Here is a 22,314-nt window from a genome sequence, read left to right as displayed (position 1 = left end):
GCCACATAAGAGAAGTACCTTCTGTCTTCTATGTCCTCCCTTCACCCCCAACCCCATTTCTGATGTCCAAATTATATCTAGCCTTTACAACATATTTTTGTTTTGTGGGGCCGGGAAGGTGGCTCAGTGGTAGAGTGCTTGCCTTACATGTATGAGGCCCTGGGTTTGTTTCCTCAGCACCACATCAGCAGAAAAGGCTGGAAGTGGCGCTGTGGCTCAAGTGGTAGAGCACTAGCCTTGAGCTGAAGAGCTGAGGGACAGCGCCCAGGCCCAGAGTTCAGGCCCCACGACTAACAAAAACAAACAAACAAAAACAAAAAAACCATATTTTTGTGTATATTTAAGGGTTGTACTATGATGTTATAGGACACGTTTAGGTTGCAAAAAGATTATTAGAAGAAAACTAGAATACATAACATCATCTTGCATAGTTGCCTTTTTGTGCAAGAAAAACTGAACCCTTATCTAGCATAAATTCTATATATAATAAAATTATGTTGCCTATACTCTTCATGTTATACACTAGATTTCTAGATTTGCTCATTATGCCTCAATTAACACCTATTCTTGAACACCTTGCTGAAATGCACTTTGACAAAAGTCAAGCTACAACTCAGCTTTTTCTCTTTGCTCTCTGATCTCACTTCCTGAGCACTACAGACCATATACCAAACAGCTTTCCTTCGATAAGGAATAACAATTGTGCTTATTGAGAAGGAACTGATGGAAAGAGACTGAAGTTTAATACACCCTCTCTCAGCCTTTAGCAAACTAAAAAAGTAAGTACTACAATCATTCCACTTTTGTAGATGTAGGAACAGGTTCTGAGAGGCTGTGGAGTAAGGGAGTAACAGAGCTGAGGTCTGAATCAGTTTCTACCAACACTGTATCCAATAGAACTCTCTGTGATGATGGAAGTGTTCCATGGTGTTCTGTCTGTAAACCCGATGTGGCAACTGGGTGTTTGAAATGTGGCTGGTGCAACCCAGAAATTGGATTTTCAGTTTCATTGAATTTGAACTGGCCTAAATGTCCTCACATGTGACTAGGAACTAGTACATTGGATTGGTATAGCTCTATCCCAATCAACAATACACAGTACCACAGCTATTTGTATTCAGTGCATGTCAACCTGTTTATACTCAGCTCTTTGAGAAGAGATTTTTTGTTGCTGTTGCTGGTCATGGGGCTTGAACTCAGGGACTGGGTACTGTCCCTGAGTTCTTTTGCTTGAGGGTAGTGCTCTACCACTTTGAGCCACAACACCACTTCTGGTTTCAACCACTTTCCTGTGGTTATTTGGAAGTAAGAGTCTCATAGACTTTTCTGCTGGAGCTGGCTTTGAACCGTGATCCTCAGATCTCAGCCTCCTGAGTAGTTAGGATTACAGGCATGAGCCACCAGCGCCTGGCCTGTGAGACTTTCTTACCAGCCAGTGATAAATACTGAATCATTTCCTCTACAATGAACTTCTAGATAGCTCTATGTGGTTTCCCTGATGACCTGAGTAATAATAGAATTGCCTTGAAGCTGCTGCTTGCACTGAAAAATTGTCCTCACCCACACAGGCCTCAGATGCCACATCTATCAAATGGAAACATCCTGTGTTGTTCTCGAGCGTGCACGCTCCGCCCAGGAGGGGCTTACCTGTGTGGAGAGTCGGGATCAAAGCAGGTCTCGGTGACATTGGTGATGTTGGGGTCACAGCACTCCCCACCATCGAAGTTGAAGCGTTCGTAGTTGCAGTCCATGTCGCATACACCGTTCTGCTGCTTCTTCATGAAAGCTGGGTAGCGCAGGTGCCGGCAGTCCCCGCCGTCATGGCCGGTCAGCGTGTGGTTACACTCAGGATCACAGCTCTCATCCCCGATCTTGCTGATGTCACAGTTGGCTAGGATAAGGCGGTGACGCAGGGAGGAGTTATTCACCTCCAGCACCTCCAGCTCCCAGGAGATGTTGTAATGCTGGAAGGCCTCGGCCAGCTGCTGGTGCTGGAAATCCACCTGCTGGCGGCTCACGGTTGGGTGCTCATGGTCATCATCGTAGAGGTTGACCACGCGGTAGCGCACCACCTTCGGCTGGCGGAATCTGGGGAGCTGGTTGTAGCTGGCGATGACCTCTTTGTTGTCACACAGCGTCTGCCCGCACAGAGGGGGCTCCAGATTCGTGTCCAGCAGGAAGCCGTGGGCATTACTAAGTTCCACTCGGGGGCTGTGGCCATCTTTCATGGGGGACCAAATGCGTTGCACATTGTCCCAGTTCTCCTGGAGGAGGAGCTGAGGTAGAGGGGTGTAGAGGCCGTGATTTTCCATGTCCAGTAGTATCTCTCGCTGAGTCCTGGCCACCTTCCAGAGACGGAAGTGCTCTATGTAGCCTCGGTAGTTGTGACTCAGAGTGCTGCCCCCCAGCATGAGCACTTTACACTTCTGGGTCAGTGGGCTGAATATGCCACCCACTTGCCCCCCGGAATTCGCCACCTGGGCACCATTCACATAGAGCTTCATCAGACGTCCATCATAGGTGGCAGCTAGAAATACCCACTGGCCTGGGAGGTAGCTGCGATGGGCATTGATGGTAGTCACTTGCCGGGCCCGGTCTGTCTTCAAGGAGAAAAAGTAGCGTGGGTCTCTGTTGCCTTGATCACCGACGGTGTGAATGCCCACGACCCATCCTTGATCGCGCGAGGTATAAGAGCATTTGTCATACAGCCCTATGTGGCCCCAAAAGAGAAAGATGAATAAACAAAAGATGGAGGGAAAGGCGGGTGTTACTCGCCCCCCCCCAATAAAATTCTACCTCAGGTGGTCCTAATTTCAAACTGCTTTGTGGAATCCTGGCAGTTACTAATGGTGCCTCTGGGACCGCCCCAAGGGTGGTTTATACCAAGGGTTAAAGAAACTGAGAAGTGAATAAATTGGGTTTGGAGCCATTACATCATAGCCCAACCCACGCAGATTCATTTTGAATGGTTTTGAATATGGAGGGTGTGAGGGAGTTTCTGGTTTGCAGAATGGGTACATCAGCTAAAGGAAACACAAGAACAATAGCAATAACAGTGATACAAATCTGAAGAACACTGTTTCTTTTGTGAAAGTTCAGGCGAAGAATACTTTCTAATTAATAGGAACTTTTAAGTGGGGGATGATATGTGAGGTAAGAGGAGAAATAGCAGATTATAACAGAAGGTGCTCATTTAGAGGACATTTGTGTATACACCTGTCATTGGCAGTCATTGAATGATCTGTAGAGTTGAATTTGGGAGAATGGTAAGGTCAAGGGTTGAAAAGGTAAGCACTTTGGTAGGTTCCCCCCAAAAAGGTTGACATTCTCTGGGTGCTGGTGGCTCATGCTTGTAATCCTAGCTACTCAGGAGGCTGAGATCTGAGGATCATGTTTCAAAGCCAGCCCAGGCAGGAAAGCCCATGAGACTCTTATCTCCAATAAGCCACCAGAAAACTGGAAGTGGTGCTGTGGCTCAAGCGGTAGAGCGCAAGCCTTGAGCTGAAGAGCTGAGGGACAGTGCCCAGGCCCAGAGTTCAAGCCCCATGACCGACAAAAAAAAAAGGTTGACATTTAAGAGCCAAGCTGGGAAGTTATTGAAAATCATCACTTCCAACTCCTTCATTTTACAGATGAAGGCGCTAAGACCCAAAGAGTGGAAGGCATTTGTTAGGTTACACAGTACCATTCACAAATCTCTTGAGACTCATGTTAGCTTGCTCTTCTCTAACAATAATCCTTATATAACCTATCTCTATCTATCTATCTATCTATCTATCTATCTATCTATCTATCTATCTATCATCTATCTCTTATCTACCTGCCTATCCTCTTAATATGAGATGTTGCCTTTAAAATGGTAACAATTGTCAAAATCTACAGAGCCTGTGAGGTAAGCCAGGCATACTAAAGTCTGCATGAATCAGTTCTATATTGAAATTGTACCTTCAGCCAGGTTTTTTACTGGCTATTTTGAAATTGGAGTCTCATAGTTTTTTTCCTACCTGGATTATTTCTAAACTTCAGTTTCCTCTAGCTCTCAGCCTCCTGAGTAGTTAAGATTTCAAGCATGAGCCGCCACCACCCAGCTTTGAATGACTTCTTTAATACATTTATGCAACATCCTCATGGCAGTGTTATTAAAGTTTCTCATAAGTGATGATGGGTAAGGAAATTAAAAGAGAGGAAGAGACAAGTTCAAAGTCAATTAGTCAGTAGATTCTATAAGAACCTGGAATTCACTGTCCTGTGTGATAATTCCATAACACCTCTCACCCTTTCACTGGTGCCAACAGGGATTTGGACCACATCATCGACTTGGAGAGGAGGGGTGCCACAACTTTTAGTTAGGTGTTTGAGGGTGTTCCAGGCTAGGCATCCATAGACTTACTCTGGGAACTCCAGGAAGTAGCTTAGCGGATTGTCTCTGGATCTAATTATCTTTATACTCACCAGCCCCTTGCTCCCCAGCCTTTTCTGGAATATACCCAATGTCCTTGGCACAGACAAAGGTGTTGGATGGGGAAGAGGACTTGCTAATTAAGAGTGCATTTTAAGTGTCAGATGCTGCATGAAGCCAGGTGGGAGGAGAAAAGAGAGGGAGATGAGGATGAATAAAAGATGCTCATTTAGGAGGACAGGCCCTACTCTCACTAGAGAATTTTTGCAGTCACCATAACTCTGTGTGCATCTGCCATTAATGCTCATCAAATGAACATGGAGAGCATCCAGCAGAATCAATAGAGGAGGCCCACACAATCCTTACTGCTCTGCTGGCTGGCACTGGGACCTTAGAGTTTGTGTAAAAATCTCTGTGTGAGGAATTGACATGACCAGCATTTTGGCTGAGGATCTAAGCTTTCCTACGTCTCTTCCCACTCCGTGACCCAAGCCAACGGTATTTCAGGGAATGTCTCGAATCTACTAACAACACAGTCATCCTGCTCCTGCAGTCTGGGTCACTTTGTTGGAGAACCAAGTGCCTTTTCTTGTCCTCAGTGATCCAACTAGTAAAGGAGGGGTTTGGATGAGGTTCCTTGTCACAAACTCAATCCGAATCTGATTTTCTTTCTTCCAGACTTCCCAGTGACTAACATACAAGGCACTTCTTCCCAGAAGTTCTCCCCGATCATCCTGAGTGGAGAAAGCACTGTCTCCTCTGCACCCACTTTACTTTCAGGAAACTTGATGTGGGCTCTCTGGTTTTGGAATTGCCTGTGCCTACCCCATTGTCTCCTCTCTGGATGTTTCCTGAGGATACTAACTATGTCTGGTGATCTCTATTATTTTTCCCCAGCACCTTGCTACAATAGGCACTCAGAAAGTGTCTCGTGAATGATTCGGTCCAATTTTGAACAGCGAGGTTAAAGCAAAACAGGGATTTTCAGGACATAAAAATACCAAAGGCACTAATTTTTGTCTCTGTGGCTAATGGTCAGAGAGTCAGAGGACAGAATGTGTTCCTGGTGGGGGTAGGGAAGAGCAGGCTCTTTGGACTTGAGGTAATCGCTTTTGAATTCTGATGACAGCAATTACTAGCTGAATATCTGGGGCAAAAATGGAACTTTTGCACTTTGCCTCTGTGGAACTTCATTTCCTGCTCCGTATCTTTCTTTAAACATGCTGTCATACTTAAAAGACAGTGAATAGAGTAGCGTTGGCATACAATGGCAATACAGATGGGAGTTCATTTTTGAGATGCTGGCAGGTCTAGGAGTAAAATTAAGGATGAAAATGTAGGAAATGACTGGAAACTATATACATATATATATATATATATATATATGTACACTGAAGGCATCTCATTTGATGTGTTAAGAGCTAGAATGAAGGCTTAGATAAAACCCAAGTCCTCCTCAAACTCACTGGCAAAAAAAATGACTTTACAGATCTTAAATCCCCATTAGCTTAGATGATAGTAAGAAATGACAGTCCCTCTGAGAAAGATCTGATTCCAGATTTAGAACGAGTTGCCCCAGATTGCTCTTATTGGTGCCCACTTTGTGAATCAGCAGGGCACAAAGGTTCTGGAAGATACCTGGCTCATGCTTAATCTTTAGCTTAAGTTCTCTCCTTCCCCCACCTATCCTCTCCCCACTAAAAATAAAATGTGAAGGGTCTCTTAATAAGGAAATTAAAATCTGAAACAGGACTCTTCCCACATCCCTCCTCCCCACTGAAGTTTTTTATTTTTCTAGGGGCTCCCAGTGCCTGGTTTTCCTGTTGCCCTTGGAAGCCCAGTTCCCTGGTTAGCAAGGTAAAATGTTTATACATCGGTGGGGTGCCCTTACCTCAGAACCTTCCAGAGGCTGCAGACTCAAGCTCAGGCCGCCCCTCTTCTCTTCACAGTTGAGAGAAAAGAGGCAAGGAATGAGAAAAGCCAGATGCTGTAAACATACAGCTAAGACTAAGAGGTAGTTTAGCCCCGGGGGCAGAGAGGACAGGCAAAGAAGGGTTTTCAGTACAACCAAGGAGGAAATACATTAAGGGAAATGAGAACCTTGAAGCACTGACTTCAGGAATTTAGAGGGCTACATTTGCCTGGAGTCTAAGTGGCAAAAGGAAACCACTGATGGGTTAGTATTAATGGTGATGGGCCTTTATTTCCACAAGAAAATATCTGAATTCACCGAATTCACATTCCAATGATTGGATGAATGGGAAGTACCTCTGGAGCATCAACCCAGAACCAGGGATCAGACACCAAAGATATAGATTTAGCATGCCAAGTCACTGTTCCTGGATACAAATCACACCAGCTTTTTTTGTTCCATGGCCTCATGGAACTGTTAAAGTAGGGATCCAGATGAAATGATCTCCCACTAGAATTTAAGAACTCTTTTGTTCGTGGTTTTGTTCCTGGTATGTAGAAGCTACTCAGAAATCTGTGTTCATTTGAATGACAACCTTACTCCATTCCATACTGCTGCATGCTCCGGTTCCCTCCCCTCCAATTCTCTCCATATAGGTCACAGAACATGATTCTCTGAGGAAACACGGGTATAAGTATGCCTCCTTTCTCTGTCTTTCCCTACAGTTGTTGAGCAAGATAGAGACATGGCTTAAAATGGTGCAAGGTCATTTGAACCATCTTGGTGGAACTAGAGAATAATCCTGGGGTCATACTCTCACTCAACAAGGTAGAGGGCCACATACCACTCTGCATGTAATCTTTATATCGTTGGCAAACAACTGCCTCAGATTATGACCCTGTAGAACTAGATAATATAAATGTCAAGAACCATTTTGTAGGCTAATAAAGTATCAGGTCACAATGTCTAGAAGGAGAGGAGCTGGGCTCCATGTGTGGAAAAGGGCTTCTTCTGGGCCTCCTGTTAAGGCTTTGGTCATTGGAACCCTGGTTGGTTGGCCTTTTTTTATTTGGTCAGTACTGGGATTTGAACTGAAGGCTTTGGGTGCTTTTGCTTAGCTTTTTCACTCAATGCTAACGCTCTACCAATTAGGGCTTTTTGCTGGTTAGTTGGAGATAAGAGTCTTATAGAGTTTTCTGCATGGGCTGGCTTCAAACCTTGATCCTCAAATCTAATCTCAGCCTCCTGAGAAGGAGGGTTACAGGCATGAGTCATTGATGCCTAGTGCCTGATGGTTTCTTATACAGGGTTCTATTTTTAGAACATTTTAAATGTTCACCTGCATTCATGTATATGATGTCCTTGAATCATGATTACATTTCCATTATCCTCTCCTGCTCCACTCTTCTTTATCACTAGTTCATTCTGTTCCCCTTTCTACTTTCATGTCTGATATTCAGGCTTGTTGCAAATTCCAGTTGGAGTTTTTCTCTCCTAAGATATTTGACATACTCTTGGCTACTTCCCATCTTCCTTTAGGTCTTTTGTGGACTAAACACTAGTATGCCCCATGCATACATTGAAGTCATAACCCTCAGTAGCTCAGAATATGGCTGTGTTCGATAACAGGGTCTTTAAAGAAGTCTCACATTACAGTGAGATCATTAATGGATCCCATTACAACTTGTGTCCTACCAAAGGAAAAAAAAAGATAATTAGGCCAGGTGCTGGTGACTTATGCCTATAATCCTAGCTCTAGGAGGCTGAGATCTGAGGATCATGGTTTGAAGTCAGCCTGGGTAGGAAAGTCTGCAACTCTTATCTCCACGGAAAAAGTCAGAAGTGGCACTGGGGTTCAAGTGGGTAAAGCATTAGCTTTGAGCACAGAAAGGCTCAGGGACAGCATCCAGGCCCTGAGTTCAAGTCCTGGGACCAGCAAAAAAGTAAATAAACTAAATAACACAGATAATTAGGGCGTAGACGAGTATGACAGGAAGACCGTGTGAAGATTTGGGAAAAAAGATGGCTACCTACAAGCCCAGGAGACAGTATTCTAGAAGAAATAAACATACCATGCTGCTACTTGTATTTCAGGTTTTAGTCTTCAGAAGTCTAAGAAAATAAGATCTCGGTTGTTCAGCCACCTAGCAAACAATCGCACCCTCATTCTACAACCCTTCTAAGTTCTGCCACTGTGATTCCTCTAAAAATCTATTCTACCTTCCACTGCCTTGCTCTCAGTCCTCTTAATATAGTGCATCAATTACTCAATTACTATTTTGGGAAGAGTGCAGTATATGAGGTGATGTGGTCATCATGCACAGGAAATATTCCTTGCGGGGAAGGGATGTGTCTGCAGGAATGAAGCCCTTGCTGTAGAATCAGCACGGAGATAGCTGCTTCCATGCTGAGACTTCTCAGATCTCTAACTGCAACCTCACACAGTAGCTGCTATTTGCAGAAAAGAAAACGGAAGCCTTGGAGAGGGGAGATCTTCTTCCAACATCACACACACTCATTCCAGCAGGACTGGAATTCAAGGTAGCATGAGTTCCCTCCACATTTGAGGGGTTCCATAGCTATGCCTCCATCCTGTGGGATTTTTTTTTCTATGTGTTTGTTTTTTCTGGGATGGTTTTGTTTTATGTTACCATTTGACCTATTTAAAAAGAATCATTATTTAAGGAGAATTAGGGAACAAGGACAACTTATGTCTACATCTATCTGTATCTATCTGTATCTCTGTTATAGCTATACAATATTTATAATATTGTTTTTCTCTCCTTGGGAAAGTCGATACCAGAGGAGAGAATGCCCTATCCAGGTCCTGTCTCCCCTGTGAAAAAGTAGCATTTTCAAGTAAGTAATGACAAAAACAACAGTTTCCAAAAGCCTCTAGGTAGCCACCTCTCTGTTAAGCACAGATTTCCCATGTGGAGCCCTTAAAAACCCTGTCAAAGGAGCTTTATCATTATGCTTTTGGGAGATAAGGAAACTGAGGTACAGAGAGGCTGAGTGACTTTGTTTCTAAGAATCCCGTCTACAGATTGGGAAAACCAATTCTGCATACCATGTGTTTAACTCTAGAGTGAAAACTTGACCTCTAGCTGCTTTCCTGCCTTATCATCACTTCCACCCTTACACTTCAGGCTCTTGGACCCAGTTCTGCTGCTGCTCTGCTGAGGGTCTCTGAGCTTTTCCAACCTCGCCTGAGATGAGAGCCACAGCAGGTGTTCCTTACAGAGGTCCTTTCCATTTTAGGCTTGAGATGCTAGGACTTGTTCCATCAGCTATCCCAGCCTGCTTCCCTCGGTTGGGCGATATCAGGTCCTGGATGGGGGGAGACAGTTTTAGACCCTCCACTTTAAGGATACCCACTTGCTGTGGGAGAATTAAAGCAGAGGTGAGAGGATATGGTGATGAAAGGGGGAAAATTTAGGTCAGCAATCTGGTTTCTTTCAGGAGGCTAAAAAAAAAAATTAAAAGCTAAAGGTTGAAGCAGGTCCCTCTCCGTTTTGTTTTGTTTTGCCTTCCATGATTTAATCGCTGGTATCAAAGCCACAGAGGAATGCTTGAGAGAGCAATCCTATGGAAAGCTTTTATCTGTTCAGAGGAGAATGATTAAAACAGACAGATTTGGGTTAAGTATAGCCATGGTCCCTGCACTAGGTTCAGCTGCGGGTGGGGTGGGGGGGTGGCTCCTCAAAAATGACCTGAAGGACTCAGTACCACTAGATATTCAGAGGAACGCGGGTGCTCCTGGGTAGCACTAGAGCACAAGAGGAAACATTTTTCTGCATCCTCAGTCCTCTGGACTCCCACTGCCTCAAAGGATTCCCCTTAGGCTCAGGGGAAGGAGGTCTTAAAAGGAACTCACTGGTGGAAGGACATGCCAATGTATACTTCTATCTGGGCATCCATGATTCTTGGTATCAGAGAAGCAGTAGCATTAACAACAAAATAACCATGGAAAAAGTCACACAGTCAAGACTGGCTCAAGGGCTTCCTATGGTTTGCTTATATCGATGTACAGGGAGGACCAGGACCACAGGGAACAATGAAATAAGCACCCAAAAATGTCACCTGTATCTACTCTCTCTGCATCTACTTTCGTTCGATTCTCTTGGCTAGGAACAATTAATTATCTGAGGCTCCATGACCAGATGAGTCTGTTCACTTTTTCTTTTTCTTTCTTTTATTTTTTAACTAACTGTGTGAGCTTGGATGAGTCAATTTACTTCTCCAAGTATTAGTTCTCATATGTGTACTGTGGGGGAGGAGAACTCTTATCCTATATACTACACAGCTCTCTGGGGAGAGAGAAGGAAGATAAATGGAAAACTTCTTTAAACAATTCAGATACGAGGCAAATTTGAGAAGAGTATGCCTAAGGTATACTCTAAGTGCACCCTAAGTATACCTAAGAGTATAGCCATAATTATGACTAACAGACATATGCAATGTATTTGGGATGACAACATACCTCTGAAGGCTCAGTACATACCCATCCCTCTCTGGCTCATGATCCTCTAGACTGTCTCTCTTACAAGCAGTTTGCTTAGGCATAGAGGTAGGTAAACAAGTCTGAAGTCAAATGTTGGCTTTTCCATTTACAGACCATGTGAGACTGAAACTCACGGAATCTCTCTTCAGTTTAGAGGTCTCATCTATAAAATGGGTCTAGCACTTCTTCTTTTGACAGTTGTGGAGGGAACTAACGAGATAATGAATGTGCCAGGGCATGGCCCAGGGCCATTAGCTATATAACAAGCGTTAAAACATATGTACAAGTGTACTGGGGAGTCAGATTAATCTGCTCGAACCCCAGCTCTGCTCCTTGTTAGCTGTATAGCCTTGGGCAAACACTCTGCTCCTTGTTAATTTCCTCGTATGTAAACTGATATAACAAGTACTTCACACACAGGGCCATTTTGAAAATTTACTGTGAGACTACAAACACTCATTTGCATAGCGTGCAGTGAATGCAATTATACTATTTATTGATATTCATAATAAATGCCTGACATTTTCCCCCAGAACTGGGACTATTTTATTTTTCCCTTTTATTCTGTGCTGGTACACTGAACCCTTTCTGTCATTGCTCTTCCAACTAGAGACCTATGTTCGTTGTTGTTTTTTTATTTTATTAATGAAATTGGTGCATTATCACTTAGAAATGGAAGTGGAGGAGGAGAGAAAAAGACAAAGAATAAAGGGAAAGTAGAAGAGGACAAAAAGAGAAGCACTGCTCAATTTAAGACACTCTCAAAAGTTACATGGTTCAAACCATGCCTTGTGAACTAGGTGGTGTTTATGATGGATCTATCTTGGAAGGGAGACCCTACCTTTGGTCATTCTGAGGATGACCTAAAAGCTCCTCTCTTCACTCACTCATCAGAGACAATGATATCATTTCCAAGGGAACTCTCAAGGACTGGTACCTCCTGTGGTCTACAACCTTCATGGACACCCCAAGCCTTTACTCTTCACCACAGAATCAGGCAGAGTCTGGGCTGAAAACTCCTTTGATAATCTTCCTTCCTTCCTTCCTTCCTTCCTTCCTTCCTTCCTTCCTTCCTTCCTTCCTTCTTTTTTTCCTTCTTTACTCCCTCCCTTACTCCCTTCTTCCCTCCCTCCCTCTCTCCCTCCATCCTTCCCACCTTCTCTCCCTCCTTCTCTCCCCATCCCTCCTTCTCCTTTCTTTCTTTTTCCTTTCTTCCTTCCTTTTTCTTTTATCATCCACTTTAGCAACTTTTAGAACCAGAGAACTCCCTACCACCTGAGAAAAACTTCACATTTTTTAAGTATTTCTCAGAGTTCCTTAGAAGAGCCTAAACCACTTCCTCTCCTTCCCAGGATCTGGTTTTCCAAATTTCTCAGAGTTATTTGATCCCTTTTCTCCCCAGTCAGACCCGAGGATGTCCAAGGCTTTTGACTGTGCTCTCCCTGAGCTCTTCCATTTTCCAAATGAACACTCACAAGTTCTGATAGATGTATACATGTATAATGCCACTGATCCCTTCAACATGTATTCCTTTCTATAAGTTCATAGTATGGAGCCTTAACCTTCTTCATAGACACTTTACTTTCCTTAATGCTGGTACTAGACTTAGTGACACGTATTGGTAGAAGAGACTAGAGACTGTTGAATTAGAAAAACTATGAACCCGTTTTCTTACCATGCCCTCAGAATTGCTTCTCTGATTCACTCTAATGCCAGTCATTTCTATACTCATCCATTAAAAAATAAAAGCCATTATCTGTCATGTGTCATGCCCAAGGATAAGAACTATATGCATTATCTTATTAAATTAACCTAAGTACTCCTAATATAACATTCCTTGGACCCTTAATGAGTGAGAAAACTGAGTTTCCAGAAGGTTTCAGTGACTTAGCAGAGTTCACTTAATCTGTAAACATCCAAATAGAGTGAGAGCCCGCTCTCTGAGTCTGAAGCTATCACTTAGCTAAAGCTCTACATTTTCTGTGGAAAACATAAGCAATAATTCTATTAAAATTAGTTGCTTATTTTTCACATGGATAATGTAAAAACAGAGTAATCATTGATGATCACTCTGTTGGTTATACTAACAGAATCATGTTAATGTTCTGTGAAAAATTTCAAGCATACAAAGCACATTTGTTATTTCATTTGCTTCTCTTAAGATTCTTTAAAAGGGAGAAAATTCAAAATGACAATGTTGCTTGTACAAATAGAAAAGTGAGGCTCCAAGATTGGAAAGTGAATTGTTCACTATCACAGCATGTGAGAGGCAGAGCCAGGACTTGAGCCCTCGGCTTCAATTGAGGACACAATGACACCCAGTTTGCACCAACTTCTTCACATCATACTCCCCAGTCATAATCTCCTCGTTTCCTCCACACTGCTCACCAGATCTACATTTCACCAGTAACTATACATTAATCTAAAGGGAGAAGCTGGAATTGAAGAGTAACACATGTGTACACTGTAGCAAACAGACACCACACCGTCCTACTGCGCACACAAGAAGCTACATTAGAAACAAAGGAGGAGGCTACAATGCGTGATAAGAAATGTACTCATTATCTTGCCCATGTAATTGTAACCCCTCTGTACAGTGTTTTCACAATAAAAAAATAAAAAGAAAAAAAAGAAGCTACATTAGAAAGAAGTGGGACTTTCTGATTTGGAGCTGCAGCACTGTCCACGTACAATGAACATTGGGCAAGGGAGGTTCCAGAAGCCATGTTTGCTATGCTTAGGGCACAATGGCTGGCAAGTAGAAGACATTGATTAATGTTTTTTTTTAATATACACATACACACATAAACATGTAAGGCAGATAGACTGAGTGTGCATGTGAGAATGTTTACCAAAGACAACGCAATAGATAGTCTTGTGTTTAAAAATACTATTCGGGAGCAAACAGATCTGTTAAATTCTGGCTCCAACATGACCTCAATGTGGCTCTGATTGGAAGGATGTAATAATATTAGCTGAACAATTAACCAAGTATCTGGCACAAAACAAACATCCAAGAAATGAGCATTCTAATACCTGGGTGTGAAAGCAAGAAAGACCAAATGCAGGTGGGAAGAAACACAAAAAGGAGATAGTATTGAAGAACATGAAAGAGATGGGTGTAGCCAGTAAGATCAGAAGCATCTTTCAGTCGTTCCTGTGAAGCCATCCAGGCACATCTACTAAATCCCAGAAAGGACAATACCTATTCTCAGTATTTCAGAGATCTTGAAAATGATGTTCATTTGCACTGTTGAGGAAGGAAAGGGCACATCATCCCTGATACGGTTCCCTTCACTCAGTTTTGCTTTCATCATAATGTGGCTTCTCTTGGTAAATTCATTTATATTTCTTGTTTGTGTGTGTGTGCACGTGTGTGCATGCACGCGCTGCACATTTGAAATTTGCAAAACTATGTCTTACTACCATCTGTTCTGACACAATGATAGCACTAATAGGTACTCTGCATGTGTAGTTATGTGGCTACAGCTCAAAATGTGGGTAAGTTCACATGCCCATAGGATAGAGGGGTGTTTATATCTTCAATGATGTTTATACCTTAAAATCTCAGCTCTACCATCATTTACAACAAAATTTAGGCAAGTCAAGATCCTTGTCTGAAGGGTTTTGCTTTTCTTATTTCATACAATCATCATGCTCTTACCCACTATAAAGGGTACAGGAAAAGCGTACATGAGAGTTCGTGCTTCATATATGACATTCACCATTATTGCAGCTCTCTTTAACACCCATGTTCCAGTAGCTTCCTCCCTTCCTAAAATGTCACTGGATTCATTTTCTTAAAGCATTGTTTTCCATTATTCCCCCAAATAAATAAGTAAATGAAAATTCATAGTTATGTTGGCATAGAGATATACACATTATGATTGCATTGACTTAGATACAAATATAATTAAGAAAGATATTCTTATATAAATATATTCTTATTCATGTAATATTATACATACGTATTTTATACATGCATATTATCTTATCCATGTTTTCTTATTGTTATTCATGTATTATCACATATATTATTATTATTATTATTATTATTATTATGGCTTTTTATGTATTTGTGTGTCAGGACTGAGGCTTGAACCCAGGGCCTGAGCATTGTCTGTCAGCTTTTTTCACTCAAGACTAGTGCTCTACCACTTGAACCATAACTACACTTCTGGCTTTCTGGTAGTTAATTGGAGATAAGAGTCTTATGGACTTTCCTGCCCCGGCTGACTTTGAACCATGATTCTCAGACTCTTGAGTAGCTAGGATTACAGGAGGGAGCCACCAGCACCCAGAAATTGTGACTTTAACAGAGGGTTTCTGCAAGAATTGTGGAACTTTGGCATTGTGATACCCATTCCTAAAGAGCTCATTTCCCTTTTGGGGGTGTGGTTGTTGGGCCATTTGCAAAATTAGCCTTGGTGGAAGAACAGGAGCACCTGCCGCCAACCAGGGGAGCTGAGAGGGACGGGCAGATTCCCAGGTGGGCCAGCCAAGTGATGCACACTTCATACCTGACACAGGGCCACAGCGAGTTATGTAAAAACACACCCCAGACAGTGTGGGCTGAGATCTGGAAACAAAAGCTCCTCTCTAGGGTGAGCCTGCCATCACCTCATCTTGGCCTACGGAGAAGGGTGAGCCCTTCAGGGAGAGAGATGGCAAAAGGAGATAAGGAAAGGACAAGGCCAGACAAGCAGAGCTCTACTTTGCAGGGCTGAGCCATCCAGAATTACACTCCAAGGCAGGGTGAGCCATGAGAGCCGGTGCTTACCGGTGGTTGCTGTGTAGAAGGCATGGAGCTAAGTTTCTTGCATGAATTACCACAGGGAATCCTCATAGTAATCCAAGCAGGGAGATATAACGATTGGAAATATTATTATGAGAAAAGGGAGACTTAACTAGCTTAAGCTTGAGTAATTTGTTGGCCAGGGGCAGGAATGGGGGTTCCACTCCAGGCAATCTGAATTCAGTGGTCATACTTGTAACTAGTAAATTGACTGGTCAGCCAGAGAACAACTGGTGACTTGAGGACACGGGGTCCTTTTTGAATGATAGATTAAGTACTATATAGTAAGGCAAGCCCTACAGCAGAGGCACAAATAATAGTGCTTATGGAGAAAACGCTGCTTCTGAGTAGCAAGCTCAAGGAAATTTCCCTTGGATGAATCTCAGAGATCTCAGCCTGGGTGAGATACAGGCTTTGAGAGAGGTCAATCTGGGAGACCTTTAAGCACAAGATGAAGTATGAGCAAAAGATAGAGCTATGAAGTCACATGTAGGTAGCCCTGGGAATGAGGAAGACATCTGTATTACATAGGATAGAGGCTACACATAGAAACACTATGGAACACAGAGGAAAGGAAACAGCAAGGGCTGCCTGAGACTAGATCATAAAGGGCACGTATGGTGTGCCAAGAGATCTGAGGTTATTCCACAGATAGAGGGGCATCGTTGCTGGCTTTTGAAAGGAGGCGTCTAAAGATGAGGATCATTAGCTAGAGATGCTACATTCTGCTTCATTCATAGAATGACTGATATGACACAGCTAGGACTGCTATGTCAGGCCAAATTCTCTTTTGGCAATCTGATGGGATTCAGCATTATTAATGAAGAGGGTGGAATGCAAGCAGAATTTTAGAGAAGGGTGATAGGTGTATTAAACTGGATGTTAACTTTCGGTTGTTTTGATATCTGCTAAAATATCATGAATCATAACTCAACTCAGGATGGGAGGGGGAAAACATGGGAGAATTATGGAAGGGGTGACACTGATTGAGATGCATTGTACTCATAATCTGACATAGAAAACTGTAACCTCTTTGGACAACTACTTAATTTTTAAAATTTTTCTTTAAAAAAAAAAAAAAGAGCCCGAGGGCTGTTCTAGATAGATGAAAGGTATTGTAGGCACTTATTCTGGCTCAGGGTGATTAGCTCAGCTTTGAGATGGGTTCCTATTTGACCTCGGTTAAATTTCATTTATCTTTGGCCTTTTAGTTTCCCTATCTGTTCAGTTTGGAAAAAGATGATGTAGGGTTGATCACCAAGTTCCTTTCAGATCCCATTAGGCTATCACATTAACTTGTGCAAAGGCTGGAATTGGCTTCCCCCACTCAGTCCTTAGCTTGGGCCTGACACAAGGTAAACCTAATAGACAAGATTGTTGATTGTGTAGAGTGGATTGAAGCTTGAACTGAAGACTATGGTGGAATACTTAGAAGATTTTAACCCAGAAGTTTAAAAGCAATGAACACTTCTTTTTAAAAAAAAGGTATAAAAGCAAGTAAGTCAGTAACCCAGACAAGGTGCTATTTCCTTTCTGGCCATGTATGAGGCTGAGGAACTGAAAGAGCACAGAAGAGAAAAGATCGATGGAGAGGAGGCTAAGGACAGCCAAGGTCAAGTGGAAATGAAATGTCGAAAGCAAGGAGGTGGGAATGCATTCTAGGAATGCCAAGTAGTTCTGTTTAATATGAAGAAGTTATGTAAGTCAGTGATGATCTTAGTGAGACTTTGACTTCAGAAGGATATTTACGACTGCTTGCAGATATTTTTGGTTTTCCTAACTCTGGAATGAGAGGAGGCTGCTTGCTGCTTTTGCATCTAATGAGTAAAAGCCTGGAGATGTTCATGAATATCTTGTGATTCACACATGATGACCCAACAAGGATTGACCTGACAAAGGTGCTAAGACTGAGAAAGCCTAATATGAAGCACAAAGGAAATGTATTGTAGAAAATGATTTGGGCAGCAAACTTAGTTATGGAGTTCAGACATGACATTAGGGGATTTTATGGTGGAATTGTTAGAATGTGGACCCTAAGGATTGCTTCTACCATTAACCTACCACACATCTTCGGGAGCTCACTTAAAATTCTTCATATCTCATTGGAAAAATTGGGATATGAACAGTGCCTTCTTCAGGGAATTACAGGGAGCAGTAAAAATATGTCAGGAATGACAACTAAATTAGGTATTATCATTACTGCATGCCAGCAATAGTTCAAGTTGTTGAACAGCTCCTTCAGTTGCCGAGTGCCCACCAGCTGGGCACTGGTGACTCACGCCTATAATCCTAGCTACTCAGGAGGCTGAGATGTGAGGATTATGGCTGAAAGCCAGTCTAGGCAGAAAAGTCTCCATGAGACTCTTATCTCCAATTAACCACTCAAAAACCAGAAGTGGAACTGTGGCTCAAAGTGGTAGAGTGCTAGCCTTGATCAAAAAGAGGTCAGGTATAGCGCCCAGGCCCCAAGTTCAAGCCCCACAATCTAAAAAAAAAAAAAAAGAAAGAAAGAAAGAAAGAAAAGAAAAAGAAAATGAAAAGGAAAGAAAAATGATTGAGAGCCGCATGGTCATTATTTGATCGGGGTATCCATCTAACCAATAATCCTTTGTCAATTGGGTTCCACTTCTGCCGGCACTACAGGCTGGATGGGTTTAGGTTTTCCTTTCCCTTTGGCAAGCAATTGGGACCATGTCTCTCAGTTTTTCACAAGGCCTAGGCCAACATGGACTGCCTCTGCAGTTTAGACTGTGCTTGGTTTTAATCAGTAAGTAGAAGGAGTTAAGGAAAGCAGGCCCTGGGACAGATGGAAAGATGGAGCCTTCTGTGAAAGCCACAGACCATGAAACACATTGTTAACAAGGATTCCAAGGACAGAATGAGGCCACATTTCAGAGGCTTGTTTGAGCTACTGATACTGTTGTCTTGGAGCCCTTGTTTGTAAACAGATATTTTTACTGACACTGGGCTTTGTAAGAGGGCAGGCAAAGTCAGGGCAGGCTGTCGGGGTTGGAGAAAAAGACAGGTTGTGTTCAAGGACTTTAGACCATGTGTTTGTTGTTGAGAATACAAAGACCTTACTGTATTAAATGAAAATGCTTGTTTTACAAGGTGAGTGGGAATATGATAGGTACATGTCGAAAATGCTTCGGAAACTAAACAACCCCTTGCAAAGAGGGCTTCCTGCTACATCCTACACCCCAAAGCACAGGCTGAGCACTGCTGAACAGGGCCTTTGCGAGGCAGTGAACAAAAAGAATCCCACAAGCCAAGTGAGTGGCAGCTGTCTTCTCTTTCTGTACAATCAGGCCTCTCGTTCTCTATTGCTTGTCTACCACCTGCTGATCTGAGGGCATGGTCATTGATCTAAAATATTGTTGATAAGGGAACCTCTGGTAGTGTAGATCCAGACTCAAAGCACCACCAGAACTACTTAGCATTATATAGTTATGCAGGAACAGCAAATTTGGAAGTGAGTCTGGAAACTATGCTCTGAAAGTACATAGTTACATTGAATGTTTCAGAGATTTTTTTTTTACTTGTTTTAAGGACACAAAGTAGCATAAAAAAGTAGAATTAGACTCTCCTTTTCCCCCAATCCTTAGCACAAAGTTTGGAGGGAGGAAGATTACATAAATGAATATAAGGAAGAAAGGAAGGAAAAGGAAGGTAGGGAAAGAGAAAGGAAGAAAGGAAAGAAATAAGAGAGAGAGGAAAAGAGGGAAGAAGGGAGAAAAGAGAGAAGGAATGAGGAAGAGAGGGAAAGAGGAAGAAAGGAAGGAAAAGAAAAAGGGGAGAGAAGGAAGGAAGGAGAGAGGGAGGAAGGGCAGAAGGGTGAAAGAAAGAAAAGGAGGGAAGGACAGAGGAAGGAAGGAGGGAAGGAAGAAAGGAAAATAGGAAGGAAGGAAGGAGAGAGGGAAGGGAAGGAAGGAAAGAAGGAGGGAAGGAAGGAAAGAAGGAGGGAAGGAAGGAAGGAAGGAAGGAAGGAGGGAGGGAGGGAGGGAAGGAAGGAAGGAGGGAAGGAAGGAAAAATGGCAGAGTGGATGGATGATTTTATTCATGAGCAAAGTCCATGGAGAATAATTACCAGCAGGACCATTTCAGGCCACATTAGAAGTGAAACTGCCTACTTAAAAATCTCTGCAAAATTCAGAGACCAGAGTTTGAATAAACAAAGTTGTAGATTATATTTCTAAGGAATAAACTAATTCCTCCTCAGAGGAATAAAAGTTCCCAATTCTATTTATTCCAACAAGGATACAGATGAAGGAAAGTGCAATTCTTCAGTCTGATATGACAACTAAACATCAACATTCTCATTTCCACAGATCCCCTACAGTGATCAGATTTTAGAGCTGGGAACAGAATTTAGGAAATGACCTGGTATGCACCAGTTTTTCAACATTTTCACTCTTTAGGGCCACACATCCCTTTAAAAAAAAACTGATGAAAACGTTCACTCTAGAAAAGTGTGTAAAACATCATTTTTTTGGTAGAAAATGTCTCAAGGGTCACAATTTCTTCCTAAAGCCAAGTACAAGAAACACCCTTTCCTCTGTTGACCTCAAATATGCTACTTTACTATTTTAGTCAGTAATGACATTGGAAATCCAAGTCATAACAAAAACAGTAATATCAGCAATCAATGCACACCAAGGTAATGCTATAATTGAGAGTCTTCTTGTGTCTTCACACGATCTCTTGTTATAATAGTCAGAGAAGTCTTTGGATACTACACACCAGATCTTATGATTCCATTGGTTGATGCTTTCAATGTATTTTCACACTGTTAGTTACTGGGTTATTCCCTTTCTTTCCTCATGGTAATACAAAGTCTACAAGGGCAGAGGAACTGCTCTGTGTTATTCATGGCTAACCCTGACAGCACTGAGCACATGTTATATATTTATTGTTCTATGGAGGTCCAACAAGGATTTTTTTGTGAACCCTTGATATTATTACTAAACTACTGAAGGACCCTGAATCAACCTCTCATTATTCCTGGAACTCAGGGTTCCTAGGAGAAAAAGAGTAAGTTGGATATTTTCAAACTATAAGTTTCAGCAACCGAATTCTTTCAAGATTAAGATAAATTCCATGTTCAAGAGAGTGGGGTCCAAATCCCAAGACATTATAGCACGATAGAAACAAGGGATTAGTAAAACTGGAACCTAGTCCTTGTGTAACTTAGGATGAGTTGATTGCTTTCTCTAGGTATTGGGTTCTCCATCTGTGAGATGAGAAGCTTGGACTAGACAGGTAGTAAATATGTTATCTTCCACATAAGCATCTTTCCACAAATACTGGTGGATTCCTGTGTTGTCACAGATGCTGAGAAAGTGTCACTGAACATGGCATACTCTGCTCTTGGATGGGGAGAGGTCCCTGGGGTTCAGATGAGAGTTGGAGGAGCAGGGACACATTTATACAATTACACCTGGTCTTTTAGTAGCTTTTTACCAGGAAGGATTGGGAAAGCTGAGGTGGGGCCGGGGGTGGGGGGGAGAGGCTTTAAAACTAATACAGATGGTAGATTGGCTCATTGGAAAGAAAAGGATGCAGAGGGATAGGAAAAGATGGTAACTCAGAGAAGTCAAGGCCTCAACTGATAGCTTGATGCCATTCACAGCTATCCATTCTGAAAGAACCTCGCCTTCACAGCACCCTCTTCTCCCATAGTTGGGGCTATCTCCAATTCATATATTCAGGTAATAAAGTTTACTCGGTATGTATAGTATGGCTAGCACTGAGCAAGATGATAAGAATTATGCAGAAATGAAGATAAGAATGTTCTCTGCTCCCCAAGGAGCTCCTCTGTCACTGGAGTGACAGGCAAGGACCAGAACAATCATAATAATGTCATAAATGCTATGCTAGGGAAATAAAACAGCCATTGGCACTGGATCTAGACAGTGATAGATTCACTTGTCCAATCTTCTTCTTAGAACCAAACTCTTAAATGCTACTCTGGGCCAATGTCCACCACTGGTGTAGGAATCAAGAGGCATTGATTACTCCTATTTGATTTATGGATGTTTAAAATGACATGTCTAAATACATTCCTATGGAAGGTAATGCCGACACTCTCTGTATATACCCATGCCACCTTAAAAAGGTTAGGAACAGATTCCTTAATATTTTTAAGAGGAACAGAGCTCGTACACCTTTGAATTCTCAGAGAATTTTCCAGTCCTGTGATAAACATGAGTGTTCCACAAACACAGCTTCTCCCTCTGTGCTTCCCCAGGACTCTATTAATTGCTTAGTTATAGCAGTTACCATGATCTCATGTATCTGTTTATGAGTCTGCTTCTGCCACTAGGACTGGGAGCTTCTCAAGGGATGGAACTGTGCCCTGTTCTTCTTACTTCAAATGTGCACTGTATAAAGATTGCTCAGCAACTATCTAATGGATGGATGGGTGCATGCATGGATGCATGGACAGATGCATGGATGGATGGATGTACAGAAGTGTTGGGGGATAGAAGGAAGAAAGAAAGAAAAGAAGAAGAAGAAAAAGCAAGAAGGAACAATGGTTTTACATCTTCTAACAAACTTTCATCAGCTATAACAGCCTTAGAGAATGCCTAGGAAAGAAGTTCAGCCCTAAGAAGTACTTCAGCAAAGTTACTATACAGTTCTACTGTGTTTTTCTAATAAGCTTGCTATACTAACCCACTCAACTACCGTCTCACACTGCAAAG

The 22,314-nt window shown here is 42.4% G+C and overlaps 1 protein-coding gene across 1 annotated transcript in view; it reads right to left on the bottom strand.

The window, feature by feature from the left end:
• Pappa (pappalysin 1) overlaps positions 1–22,314 on the bottom strand; it is a 226,188-nt gene that overhangs the window by 192,111 nt on the left and 11,763 nt on the right. The window contains exon 2 of the mRNA XM_070012448.1: positions 1,648–2,710. Within this exon, the coding sequence (XP_069868549.1) occupies positions 1,648–2,710 (1,063 nt within the window). The remainder of the gene's footprint in view (positions 1–1,647; positions 2,711–22,314) is intronic.

This window comes from Dipodomys merriami, unplaced genomic scaffold (assembly GCF_024711535.1).
Source record: "Dipodomys merriami isolate MVZ:Mamm:240054 unplaced genomic scaffold, mDipMer1.0.p SCAF_11, whole genome shotgun sequence".
In the NCBI taxonomy this organism is placed as follows: Eukaryota; Metazoa; Chordata; class Mammalia; order Rodentia; family Heteromyidae; genus Dipodomys; species Dipodomys merriami.
Note: the sequence above shows the minus strand (reverse complement) of the source record. Positions and strands in the feature narration are given on the sequence as shown.